At 42.0% G+C, this 14,601-nt stretch overlaps 1 protein-coding gene across 2 annotated transcripts in view; it reads right to left on the bottom strand.

The window, feature by feature from the left end:
* Nucleotides 1–14,601, bottom strand: part of INPP5A (inositol polyphosphate-5-phosphatase A) — a 309,623-nt gene that overhangs the window by 196,560 nt on the left and 98,462 nt on the right. For both annotated transcript variants that reach the window (XM_048505609.1, XM_048505610.1), the window contains exon 4: nucleotides 11,784–11,871. In XM_048505609.1, the coding sequence (XP_048361566.1) occupies nucleotides 11,784–11,871 (88 nt within the window). The remainder of the gene's footprint in view (nucleotides 1–11,783; nucleotides 11,872–14,601) is intronic.

Raw genomic sequence — 14,601 nt, forward strand, 5'->3', positions numbered from 1 at the left:
AGGAAGCTTTCCCAATTTCTTCCTCTCTTGAATACTGGCTGGAGAGTAGCTTACTTTTAATTAGCCATTTGGAAAATATACCAAAATCATGAAGGTTCCATTAGAAATCTAGAAACATGTTGCCATTCCAGACTCTCTCTCTCTCATTATACTCATGTAAAAAAAGAGCTTTCAGAATGAAGCACGGCTTTCTTTTCTGCCATCAATACTTCATTATAGCAATATTCACAAGCTCCAACATACCCATCAGTTCATATCACTAAATGGCATTCATGCTATTTCTCTAGTGAGTCACTCTGCTCTTATTTATGAATTAACTGAATGTCTACTGGCAAACGCATTAGAAAATTTCTTCGCACAGCATTTCATTATTTTGCAAGCAATTATTTTCAAATTTTACCATCTGACAAAGTTTTCAGAGACAGCTCTGCTCCAAGGCGAAGCTCTTCATCCAATATAATCTATTCCTTTTGAAAGGTTCTTTTCCTGGTTTAATCATTGCCAAGTTACATATACAAATGCTGAAAAGGCCATCAGTTGCTGCATAGAAGTCTCACTACAATAAATGGACATTGCATAGACCAAGGGCATAGCGAACGGCAACCCTGGTAGAACAATTATACTTAATCCTATTACGAGTTTTCATCTAATAACACAATGGGATTTTCTAACATTTATAAAGACACTTGCCCCAAACTGTAGGCTGGCAAGTTTCTTTAAGGGAGCATGAGGAAAGAACTAGTACGAGAGACTTGAAGAGAATCAGCAGCAATGGGCATAACTGAGATGATTATCTTTGTGCCTTCCCAAACCACTAGGGTTGCCAGCCAGGTAGGGCTTAGAGATCTCCTGGAATTATAACAGGTCTCCAGATGAAAGATAAAAAGGGTAGCTTTAGAGGCTGGGTTCTATAGCATTACACCCTATTGAGGTTTCTCCCCTCCCCAAATGCTGCACTCTCTGGGTTCTACCCCCCACCCCACCCCCACAAATCTCCAGGAGTTTCCCAGCCTGGAGTTAGCAACCCTAGAAGAGCAAGTCTTTAAATAATTGGTTAAAAACATTCAGGGGATCCTGTGCAATACAGACTCATTTTCTGAGCTCTGTTGTCTAAGATTCCTTTTGCTTTTACAAACGGCACATAATTTGCACTGGCTCAAGAAAAAAAAATTCCTAAAGTGTGTCCATGTAACATGCAGGTGTGCAGATTCATGAAGAGTCCAGTGGCAATGACGTAGGTATAAATTTGTTATGGGGTGGATTTGAGGGCGGGGACACGGCCCCCACCCACCACTGGGGGCATGGCCACACCTCCCCAAGCCCCTGGCCTCAGTGCTTATAAAAGCAGCTCTCTGAGGCCAGGGATGGCAGACTCCCCTGCCCCACCCCCCCACCCCCAAACGGCTGGGCTCCCAGCTGGCAACCAGCAGTCCCTTCTGCCCTCCCCTCCAGGCAGAGGCATAGCTAGGGAAAATGGATCCAGGTGCAAAATCTGAGTTTTACGGGGTCCATGAGCGGCCGCTGTGATGCTGGAATTCACCCCCAAGCAGCATCACTTTCAATGGTGTTTAAACTAGGGAGCCCAGATTCTCCTTTTAAATGCATTTTAAACAGAGAATCTGGGGTCCCCAGTTAAAGCAACACTGAAAAAGATGCTGTTTTGGGGTGGATTATCCCCCACCCTGAAACAGCATCACTTTCAATGTTTAAACTGGGGACCTCAGATTCTTCCTTTAAATCCATGCCGAACTATTACAATTAATAAAAAAGGCTTCAAGGCATGTTCCACAGCCAGTTTCTGTAAGTAATAAAGTACCTCAAACAAGCCTGATCTATGAAGCTCCTCTGTATCTTTAAATTTCCTTCTCACAGTTCTAGATCCCTAAGATCAATTATATAATACTGTTCATCATAACATTTTAGCTATTCTGGATGCAGTTCTTTAAACAATGTCAACAAAATTATGACAGAAGACAGTTTTCAGTTGCAGCCCAGCCTTCAACATGTTTCTTTAGAAAATACTCCTATTGATTTCAATAAGATTTACTTTGAAAGAGGTGTGCTTAGAATTGTAGTACTGGAGTTTACTTTTTAAAGCTATTTGTTTTTTCCTTATAAAAGCAATCCTAAGAAGAGTTACTCCACTCTAAGAAGATTGAAATGATGGCTTTAGACGGGAGTAATTCTTCTTAGGATTGCACTATAAAGGCCTATCTATGCCCATGTTACCTGTTCTAGGGGCTCCTTCGATTCTTTTCTCTTTGACCTGCTCAATCAGAAAAATAAAGCCCAGACAGTGGCATATCTACAGAAAATGGAGCCCAGGACAAGAACTGATTTTGCGGCCCCCTCCCTGAGAATCTGCAGAGGCAGTCGTGATTCTGGAAGGTTCCTTTCACTCTTGGGGCAAAGCACATATACTCAGAAAAACTACATTAAATTAGGGTTGCCAACCTCCAAGTGGAGTCCACATTACAGAAATCTGTTACCCTGGAGAAAATGACTGCTTTGGAGGGTGAACTCTATGACTGTGTTTTCCTGCTCAGCTTCCTTCTGTCACCAGCACACACACACGTACAAACACAGCTTAATACCTGAATCATCAGTAATTTCCCAATCCACCTTTCTCCCCAGTAGGAACCAAAGTGAGTTCCATCATGCTGCACTCCTCCATTTCACCTTCAAAATAGCCCTGCAAGGTAGGTTAGGTCAGCCAGGGAACTTCCATAGTACAAGTGGGTGGGGGACAGAATGGGGGAGGAGAGAAAGGAGGATAGAAAGGATGGCAGAATGATGGATATGGAGAGAACGAGGCGGGAAACAGAATGGGAGAGAAAGGGAGATAGAGAAGAAGACCTGCAGAACAAGGGGAATGGAGAGAATGAGTAGGGAAACAGAATGGGGGGAAAGGGTGAGAAAGGGTGAGCCATTGGACAGCTACTGCTGCTACCCCCTTCCCCCCAGAGGGTCTTCCCCAAAGCCAGAGCCCCTATCTCAGGTGGCCACAGAGGAAGTCACCTGGGGAGGCTGTAGAGTCCACCCTGCCCCGCTGCAATGCTGAGAAACGCTTGGGAAGGGAGGCAAGTGGTGGAGGGCAGGCCAGCAAGGGTGTGGGTGACTGGCAAGCAGTGGCCAGTAGTAGCAGATGGGCAAGAAAGCAGGGTGGGCTAGGCGGCGGTGAGCAGGCGAGCAGTGGCAGGCTGGCAGACAAATGTGCCCACCATGTGACCCAGGCAAGTGGCACCTGGTGAAATGTCCCCCCTGCCCCTCCAAGATATGCCATTGAGCCAGAGGTTTATGAGAGTACCTCCATTATAGAACCAGCAAACGAAAGGACTAAGAACAATCAAATACTTGTGTAATATAATTATTATACATTAAGCAAAGAAGAAGAAAATGTAAGAAATAAAAAATGAAAGAGCAATGAAATATGGTCTTATGTATTCCATCTAACCTACCCTAGCTGGCTTTCCATAGAAGCTGGAATGTTTCGTACATTAATTATCAAAGAATCCCAGTGATTGAGAGTAAGTATTACAGGAGTGCTTTATATCAATTTATACATTTGACTATAACAATCTGCGATTCAATTTATTAAGGAAAATTAATTTCCTTTATTAAAAGTTTATATCAGATTTAAAAGCAGTATTTTATAACCTTTTCCAGGGTTAATTCAATACACTTCATCTGATTTCCCCACCTATTAAGGTTTCAGAGGTGGAAAGACTTGTTCAGACACCAAACATCAGAGTACCTCTATTAGCATTTTTACAAAAAGAAATCCAGTAAACACATTAAAAAAAACACCTCAACAGGTGAATCAAAAAACATTTTTTAAAAATCAGCTTGCAGGACCAATAGTTGAAGCATGGTTGTCTTTATCAAGTTTGATTGCAAGTTGGATCATAATTCCTGCTAAAAAAATAGCTACCAAATCCGTTGTGAATGGGTCTTTATCATTCAAAAGGGATTTTATTAATTTATCATTGTTGTGACATATGACCCTTTTGTATTAAATGTTGTTCCACAGGCAACTGTTGGTCGGCAAATTGTTTACAATTAATTCATAAATGCAGTAGCAGAACTGGAATGTCACAACCAAAGAAACATGGTCTCTGCTGAAATGGAATCTGTTTATGTCGTCCAAAACTGACCTTTGGTGGGAAGACCTTTAAGCGTGCCAGCATGAATGCCCAATGGATAGATGGAGAGTCCAGAGAAGCTAAGACAGACATTGGTCTCTTATTTTGGAAGGAAAGACCCAAAAAGTAGGGTGCACAAGTTTTTTGCATAGTTCCTGCAAACATTTGCCTCTCGTGGTCTTCTACTCTTTGAACAATTAGCTTCAAGATAAACTTTTCTTCTAGACCAACTAGGAAATTTATGTCCAAACTGAAGAATTTTCTATAGAACAAATTTGTGCCAATGGAAAAGAATGTGTCACTTAGCGTGTACAACGTGAGGCTCGGAGCTTGGGAGCAAAAGTGAGTCCTTAACCAATAACGGAACGTAGAAACCCAATCTTTCATCTCTAATCTCCGTTTGCTGAGTTCAGAGCAGATTATGGTACTTGATATGCTGTTGGATACACCTAGCAGCTGTTGAAATAGGGGAGACTACAACTTTTCCCTTTTGAACTGAAGACCTTAATCCAAACTGGAATACCATAAAGCAGTGATGGTGAATCTTTTCGAGACTGAGTGCCCAAATTGCAACCGCAAACCCACTTATTTATCGCAAAGTGCAAACACAGCAATTTATCCTGAATACTGAGGTTTTAGTATAGAAAAAACAGTTGGCTCCAAGGCGCACGTTACTCGGAAGTAAGCTTGGTGGTAGTCAGTGGCTTTGCTTTGAAGCAACCATGCAACTCTTCCAACGGGTGAATCATGACTCTAGGAGGGTTTACTCAGAAGCAAGCCCCATTGCCAGCAACTGAGCTTACTCCCAGGTAAAGGATCGCGCTTTAGTACTTCGCAGAAAAATCAGTGGGGTTTTAACAGTGCTTAAAAGGGTTACCTACACTGCTTCCCCAAAATTAGGTCTTAGGGTTAATGCTAATAATCGAGCCCAGCGGCCCAGGCCAGCCTAGATGTATGTGTGGGGTGGGGGCGACTCTGTTTGCGCGTGCCCACAGAGAGGGCTCTGAGTGCCACCTCTGGCACCCGTGCCATAGGTTCGCCACCACTGCCATAAAGTATCTTAAGAAACATCCTAGCCAGATAGATTTTATGCACAGCTAGGATGTATTGATTACCTTTGTGATGGTAAAATTGATTCAGGCAAGCAAGGGGCGTTTTGGATGTTTTGATAGTTTTAAAACAGTGAATGTCAGACCTGGCTCTGCTGGAACCTTGCATCCTAGGGCTAGAGCCAAAGTCACATCTGCACTTGCTGTTATCTGCAGCCTGGGGGCCTTTCTCCTCTGTTCTTCTATGGCTGCTTGTAACTAGTGAAGTATGCAAACCTTCCCCCTATCTCCCATTTCCTGGAGAAGGGAGTATGTCTGTCACTGGCGTTGGGCAAACTTATAACAATGCTGTATTCACACTATCCTTTCTTATGCAGGGAATTGTGGGAATCAATGGTGGGGGGACATCTGAATGGGCAATGTCTGAAGATACAAACTAGCTGCAGAAGGCTGAGCGTGATCCTGTGGAGTGATCCTGGACTTTCTTGGTGGTCTCCCATCCAAGTACCAGGGTCGACTCAGCTCAGCTTCCAAGCTATGAGGAGATTAGGCTAGCCTGAGCCATCCAGGTCAGAGAACATCACACATTAACAGCCCACAAAGGAAACATATCCCACATTTATTTTCCATTGGACCTAGCTCAGTGGTGGCGAACCTATGGCACGCATGCCAGAGGTGGCTCTCAGAGCCTGGGCACGTGCACACAGAGTTCGTCATGTAGGGGGAGCGGAAAATCACCCCCCCACACACATATCTAGGCTGGCCTTGCTTCTGAGTAAACCCTCCTAGGCTCGTGATTCACCCATTCGAAGTGTTGCACGGTTGCTTCACCAAGCTCACTCCCGAGTAACGCACGCCTTGGAGCAAACCGTTTTTTTCTAAACTAAAACCTCAGTATTCAGGTTAAATTGCCATGTTGGCACTTTGCGATAAATAAGTTGGTTTTGCGTTGCAATTTGGGCACTCGGTCTCAAAAAGGTTCACCATCACTGACCTAGCTGGTCATCTATTTGCCACTGGTGACTAAATTCAAGCCCATATCACAAACTGAAAAACACAGATTTTTAAGTTTATATCCAATATTCAACAAGTAACTGCATTTTCAAAGGTAAATCACTGAAGGCCCCTGTTCCCATAACCCAGTGAACTAAATGTCTAAAATGTGCATGATAATCCCCAAGATAAAATTAGCTCTTCCAGTCATTTATTTTCCAGAGTATTCAAACTTTATGGCCAGATTACACTATTTCTTTTTTTTTTATGTAATACTTAAAATACATAGAGCAACATCTCCCCAAATTTTCACATGCCATTCAACAACTAATCTCGGCAACATTTTCCATGTTCATTATTATTGAGAGGCTAATATTGTGTAAAAGCCAATACCTTAGCTCCACCTCCTGGTGAGAATATGAAATTCTGCCCTGGAGGTAGGAGAAAGGGGAAAGAAAGAATCTTTTCCCTTTTAAAGAGACAAAACAGCTTCTTGGAGCTAATCAGCTATTTGAGTTTCCTCTGCACTAAATTCAATTATGTCGGTCTTCTTAAATCATGTTATGTTATTTAGCAAAACTCCTGACTGCCACAGTTAATATGCTCACAAGAACCAGAATGCTCCATTCATTTCTGGGAACAAGCCGATATTTTCTGAAACCCATTAATAAACCGCTTAGGATTTATGTGCCAGTTAAATTCAATTCAATTTCCCTTTTCAATTAATGGCCAATTATTTGAGCCAGGCTTGACTGAAAATATTGCTGAAATACCATTAATCTAACAAAAATTAACTTTACCATTTTTGTAATAATGAGAACATAATTTTAGGTAAAATAATGTTCTGTATTTAATAATGTTATCCAATGTTTTAGAATAGTTACTATCCCCTTGTAAAGGGTCACATTAGCTCAAAGTACTGAAATTTATCACAGTGAGAACATCGAGTACTTTCCTTCCTTTTTTAACCCCCAAACAGTTATAACTCATAAGTTCATAAACAAATGTAAGCAAAGTTCCCTGTAAGCCATTTGTGTGCATAGCCACATGGCCGCCATAACGCTGCCATGCAGACAAGGGCCTGCCCAGCAGTGGGATCTCTACTGGACAGATCAGTTCTATGCAGTGCTTTGGAAGTTCTACACAGCAACTGAAAATGCTTAGAGGGACTATTGGTTAATTCATGCAAACTTGAGTAATTTGCCCTTGCTGAACACACATTCATGCTGTTTTAAAATTATTCTTCCACTAGCAGTAGAGCTTGTTGTACGGACAAATACAATGGGCTCTAGAAAGCTGTTGGTGGGAATTGTGACCTCTGAGGGGGGCAACTCCTCCTGCCTTTCCTCTGCCCTTGGCCCTGTTGGCTCCCCCCTCTTTGCAAAGCCAGGGTCCAGCTTTGCAAATGGGGGGAGGGTGCCTAAGGAGATGAGAGGAACTCTCCCCATCTTCACAGGTGCCCTGCTGCCACCCTTTGCAAAGCTTGAATCCTGATTTTTTGAAGGCAGGGAACAAACAGGGTGCCTGTGAAGATGGAGAGAGTTATCCCCAAATCCATGAGCACCCCCACCCCTAGTTTGCAAAGCTGGATCAAGGCTTTGCAAAGTGGAGGGAGTTAACAGGGTACCTGTGAAAATGGGGAGAGTTTTCCCCATCTCCCTACCCCCCCCCCACCATTAGCAAAGCTGGGATCCTGACTTGGCAAAGGGGGAGAGCCAGAAAGGTGCCTGGGGAGAGTTTCCTCATCTCCATAGGCACCCATGTGCTGTTCCCCCCCATATCTCAATTTGGAAGGCCCCAGGCTTTGGGAAGCGGGGTGGAGAGGGCGATCTTGCATGTGGGACAGAGCTAACTCCATTTTCCAAGGTTCCCAGGCTTTGGAAAGCGAGATGGGGAGGATGATCCTGCATGTGGGATGCAGGTAGATATATCCTGCATGCAGGATCATACTGTCTCCCTCCGCCACCCCCGCTTCCCAAAGCCTGGGAGCCTTAGAAAGTGGAGTATGGGGGAAGACAGTGGCTTAGTGTCTTGTGGCTGCTTCTCCCCCCCCCCTTGCTTCCAGGGGCCCGCAAGTCTTGGGGAGGTGGGGAGGTGGTTGGAATGTGAAGAACAACCCTTCAACTGACCCTGGAGAACCCATTGGTTGGGGGTTCATCGCCAGACATTCCAACCCTTAGCAAATTATTTATAAAGATTCCTTTTTGTCCTCACAACCCTTAACCTTATTTGCTGAATAACTGGGCTGAGCTGCTTTATACTATTGTCTGTAGAACACATTATTTTGTTGACCACATCATAATGCTATATCTGACATGATGAGATTATGGATGCTGATGAACCTATCAGACAGATTAAATAGGAAGCTGTACAGAGGATTGTGATGGAACAAGAAAGCAAATGGGCTGTGAAAAGACAGTAGCCAAGGCAACAGAAGAACAGCATCAACACAGAATATTTTTTAAAAAATCTGTACTACTGGCAAATGTGCTATTTATGAAGTGAATATTAAATTAGGGAATATTTAGCAGATCCTCATTTTAGAATATAATCTTTAAGAACCATGCCTGTAACAGTTAATTGATCAATCAATCAATTAACATTTGTCAATTGATTAAAAAGGTCCCCCTGGTTAATTGAGCAGTTGATTTTTTAACTGTTAATTATTTGTCACTGCAAGTACTTACAAATCTATAGGTAGCAGGTGCTTTCTTAGAAGTAATTCCCCTTTTTCATGCAAGAGAAAGTGCCTCTTCTTTAAAAAGTGTGTCTGCTGAAAGGCTAGTGTAGTTCAGTTAAAAACAAAGAATTTTCCCCTTCAAAGGACACTTTTATTCAAATTTGTGCAGATTGAATTTAATTAAAATTCACATGGTTAATCAACTAATAGCTTGGCCCAGATACACAGTGCAATAACAGTACTGATTTTTAATATATACACATATATGTAAACAATAACCATGACTGAAAAATACCCCAGTACACTTAGTTGTTTTGGTTTACATCCAATGGTGGGATTCAAATAATGTAACAGCTTGTTCCGGTGGTGGGAATTCAAATAATTTAACAACTGATGGTTTACAAGCATCGTTTTAACAACCGGTTCTGTCAAAGTGGTGCAAACCTGCTGAATCCCACCACTGCTTACATTCCTTTCAATATTATTTCCCCCTTTCTCTCATTTTGAAGGTATTTAAAAATAAATTAACCCATAATCTTTAACTTCATTATTTGAGATTGTTCAACTGAACGTGGCACCAGGACAAAATACTGCAGTCTTGAGGACAAAAAAACCCAGCAGTTTATTAGCTTTGATCCACTGAAGATTATTTAAAATTTTGCCTAGAATTTATTAAACGTTTTGTATGTTCAACAAACCCAGTGGTAAAATGATCTGAACTGAAATGATACCAAGGGAACTTTGGTTGTAACTATAAGCATTCTGATGAATGCCCAAATCATCTCTCTTTCTGGTCATTTCTACATGGCAAAATTATACCTGTGTACCACTGTTTTTTTTAACCTGGGTCTATTTTATCCTAGTTTCTCCCTCCGCACAGCTGCCCATTTATTTCCAGGAGCCAAGTTAGGACCGGAGGTAATACTCCAGTTCATTCCACACAAGTCCAAGTCTTTTGTATTTACACCACAAGTGCGGTCTTTTGTATTTACACCCCACATGTGTAGGGATATTTAGACCGTTCAGAAACAACCTCTCTCTCTCACACACACACACACACGCACATATACACACACAAAGCCCCTCTCAATTTCATGTGCCCCCTCTTCTCTTCTTCCTATTTGCACCTGTTAGGCCCTTGCCTCCTTCCTTCTGATTGCTGCAGTGTTTCCTTTTTCCATGCTGCTATAGTGTGGAGGCTCATCTTAGCTGCTTTTCCCAATCCTCTAATCACATGCGGTGTCAGGTTTATGTGGTGGCACTCTTTCCAAGTCAGCAAAAACAGAAGCATGGTGCTACTTCTGTGGCTGAAGGAGGCAGTTGTATTTACTTATTAAAGTAACTTATTAAGCCTCTGTTTTGGAGCACTGCAACTGACACAAATGCAGAAAGTCACAGAATGTCAAATAAATGGTGGAGAGTCAGACCCCAGAAGCAGTTTAAGCAAGATGAAAGTTTAAGGTGATACAGAAAAGGTGTGACTAAAGAAAATGATCTTGAGGGGTTTGGAAAAGGAGAAGAAAGTGGTTTAAGAAATGAAGTCAGATTATTTCAGGCTAAAGAGGGTGGTTTGGCAGAAGGCTTGCAGACTGGCACAGAAGAAAGCAACAGAAATAAAAGTATTCAAATGGGTGTGAAAAAGGAGAAATTAATTGGAGGGGAAATAAACATCAGGACTAAAACACCACTGATCTAATGCCAATTCTATAACCCCTAAAATTCTAGGTTTCAGTAACTCCTTCCCAAAAGATAGCTTACTTTTGCCCTATCAAAATAGCTCCTCATCTCCGTACTAGCAACATACCAATAATCATATAATTTTTCTTTTGCCTCCTGCAGTAGATTTATCTACGTTCCGTAACATTCAGTTAAGATATCCTGCAGAGTCTGGATGAAAAATGATGGTTCTATATCATTTCTCATCCCCTCCCCCTAAGAGTTCTAGGAACTGCCCACCACAACAGCAAGCAGATTAGGAAAACTCGGCTTTGGATAGCGAAAGATCAGGTAGTAAATAACAAGGAACACCTCTATCTGAGACACTGCCAGTCAGCATACAGTACTGATCTTAACAGATCAATGATCTGACTCAATACATTGGCATTTTCGTATGTGTGTGCGCGCGCACTGGCAAAAATACTTCCATAGACTTTACAGAAGCAAACGCAATATACTTTATTATTGTGTGGTTCACAACTACAAGAGGAGTTCTGTACAAAACAGACAGTATTCTCTACCTCCTGCTTTATGCTACAGGTCCCTGTACTTCTAAAACACTGCTTCAGATAATCAGAAAACTCTTTAGAGCAACATAGTATGTTGCAGGGAGGGCTTCAGAAGAAAAGACTAATCGGCAGAAAAGAAGAGGGGGCTCTGCCTCTTATTTCCTGTATGTTTCCTGCTCACAAGTCATATTTAAAAACACTGGGTTAAAAATCTTGATTTTGAATCCTTTTAAAAGGAGACAAACAAACCGCAATTTGTTGACGTACCGTATTAACAATACATTTAAGTTAGGACTTCTTGGCTCTTCCTCAGCATGAATGAACAATGGTTGGCTTCTGATGTCTGAGTGCGGCTCTGGTCTTTGCTTCTACCTGCTTGGCGACAGCCACCAGGATTAGAGCTCTTCTTAAGATGTGAACATTGTGGGCACTTACCTTTCACTGGTTTGAGGCTAGATTTGACAGATATTGTTTTTCCTTGTAAAATGTTACCATGATACCAATCTTGCCAAGCGCTTCCTTCACTTTGGTTTCCTTCACCCACGCAAATGTGTATGTCAGTGCTTCTAGTGAGTTTACTAAACCGATGTAATCTACACCACTGTCAATGGCTCTGAGGCATGCCACATTCAAAGAGGAAGAACTAACATATTATCTATGCGGACTGAGTACCAAGTGGCACAAGATATTTTACCGTGAAATGTTCCTGCGACTTGTAGTTTTCATCCAGATAAACCCGGGCTCTGTTGTATTCTTTCATTGCATCACTCGACAGCAATTCTCTGAAAGATATAAAAGGATGACATGACATGAAACACACCAGTGCCTATTTATTAATAAATGCAAACTGCAAAGGCATTCAAGCTAATTTCAGTGGGTCTTCTATTTTACTCCCCCCACTCTTTCTATCTTCTATAATTCAATAAATCAACAAAAAGGTACTATTTCTCCAATGAAGTCAGTAGAGGGCACTCTCTCACTACTTTCAACACAAATGCGATACATGTTCTTTCAGTTGAACTGATGTGGTGAAAAGGCAAGTTAAAATATGCAAGTTTAAAAAATGACCCTGTATGAATAGGAGGGGCCAAAATAAATCAAAGAATTCAAGCAATGCCTTATTAGCTAAACAAACAATGGACAAAAGGCCTGCAACCCCAATGTTCTCTGATAACCAAATTTAACACATTTCACTGCATTCAACTGCTGGGAAATCAACAACAAGGGGAAAGATCCACCTATGTTTGAGAATGTATACTATTCGGAGAAATCAGTATGAGCAAGATATGTGCCATATTTAACTATTTAGCTGAATCATGCAAGTTATCAGCACCGTAATTATTGATTTGAGAGAGAGATTTCACATGTTAGGTTTATGAATACAAAGACATCTCAAACTAAAGTTGACAACTTTATTCCTGGAGACTTGGGGTGGTGCCTGGGGAAAATAAAGTCTGGGGGGAGTGGGTGGGAGCTAAACAGGAATGTGATGCCAATCTCATAGCTGCCATTTCCTCCAGGGAAACTGATCTATGCGCTCTGGAGATCAGTAACAATTCTGGGGAAACTCCAGGCCCCACCTGGAGGTTGGTAACCAGAGTTCAAACACTCTCTCCCATAAAGCACAGAGACTACAGTGGTGAATTTGCTCCAGTTGAGATGCAATGTTTATTCTTAGCCTGTGGACTGTGTCGTATCTGGCAGGTGTTGGTTCCAATCTTCACACAATCTTCATGAAGACAGAAGTTCATAGAATGACCCTCAACAAATAACTCAATTGCTGCTCAAATTAGCTATCTGAAGGATAAGAACATAGGGTTGGGTTCAAACACTGTTTTTGTTCAAAGTCACTTCTGTCCGCAAAACAGAGTTTCCCTCCCCCACTCCATGCAGCCCCTCAGCTCCCTAAAATGCAGCTCTTAGTCTGAGGGACAGTCAGGAGCAGCATGTAGGGGAAATTAATAGATTGAAATGACAAGGGGCAACTGGTGAATTTGTAATACTGTACTGATAAGAAATGGAATACGTATGGATGGTTGCAGTTGAACCCAAAAACCTGTTGAACAAACTGGTTGTTGTGGGTTTTCCGGGCTGCAACAGACTTCCCTCTGTGATACACCTCTGAAGATACCAGCCACAGATGCAGGCGAAACATTAGGAGCAAGATCTACCAGACCACGGCCACACAGCCCGGAAAACACACAACAACCAGTTGAATCAAGCCGTGAAAGCCTTCAACAATACTGTTGAATAAACTTAATTTGTTTAAATTGCGTTGAACTGATACCAGTCAAGTACTTATGCTTCTTCATCAGTTTTCCTATGTGGTCAGTGGTTCCCTTGATGTATGGTAAGAACACTTTCCCTCTAGATGGCTCTTTATCTTTGTTCATGTGGCTTGTTCTTGGTCTTGCAGCTGATGTCTGTAGTAGAGTAACCATTAGCCTGTAGAGCCCGGTTTAGGTGGTTCAATTCATCTTGAAGGAGGTGGGGTTCACAGATTCTGTTTGTGCGATCTACCAAAGTTTTTATGGTGCTCCTTTTTTGTCCTGGATGATGATTGGAGTTTTTGTGTAGATATCTATCAGTGTGTGTAGGTTTTCTGGCTACTGTGTGGCCCAATTGTTGGTTTGATTTGTGGCAGACTAGGACATCTAGAAATTGCAGTTTCACTGCCAGGAAGGGCCACAGTGCCCACTTGCCAGAGGACTCATCCCTCTGTTGGGGCAAGTGCCCTCAGGAGGGCAAATCTACTGGTGCAGTTAAGTGTGGCTCCCATCAGCAGATTCACTCCCCCTTTGGATGGCACCGTAAATTTCTACAGAGCTATAACTAGCTAATTTTGCACCAGAGGCAAGAATATGGAATTGCGTGCCCCCCCCCCCCCCCACACCCCGGCCCATGTTTTCATAGTAAGTCATTCTTGGGAAATGGCAGATATGTAAAAAACAAGGGTAATAATTTTATTTCAATCATGATAAACTTTTTCTATGCCCCACAGCTTTGTGCATCGGAGTCAGGGTGCTTTGTCCTTGTTACAGCTCTGAATTTCTTACAGCAACACTAGGTAAGGAAAAAGTTATACATATAAGCCATAGAAGTCCAACATTTAAATACTTTCTATTAAGTGATAGTACAAATCATTCTTCTGCCACAGGAGCACAAGCTGACTCCAGTTGAAGTTCACTGATTTCAGTGGGTTTAGACAGGAGTAACTCTGGACAGGACTGCACTGTAAATTACTTTGTCTTTTATAAATTCAAAGAGAGAGGCAAACAGATACTGAAAAACAAACACAACATTCTAAGACATACCAGGTTTCAAGATCTGTACATCAAAGTGTGAAAAAAGTATATTTGCAGATCTGAATATTCTTCCACTCTTGGCCAATATGTGTCACTCTTATCAAAATGAGGAAAGCAGCATTTGAAGTTTTTAAAAATGCAATCTGCTTTATTGGTCAACATAACATCCAAAAAGAGAAACAAAATCTATGTAATACTCTTTATTAG

Source organism: Sphaerodactylus townsendi, linkage group LG08, assembly GCF_021028975.2.
Source record: "Sphaerodactylus townsendi isolate TG3544 linkage group LG08, MPM_Stown_v2.3, whole genome shotgun sequence".
NCBI classification, from domain to species: Eukaryota; Metazoa; Chordata; class Lepidosauria; order Squamata; family Sphaerodactylidae; genus Sphaerodactylus; species Sphaerodactylus townsendi.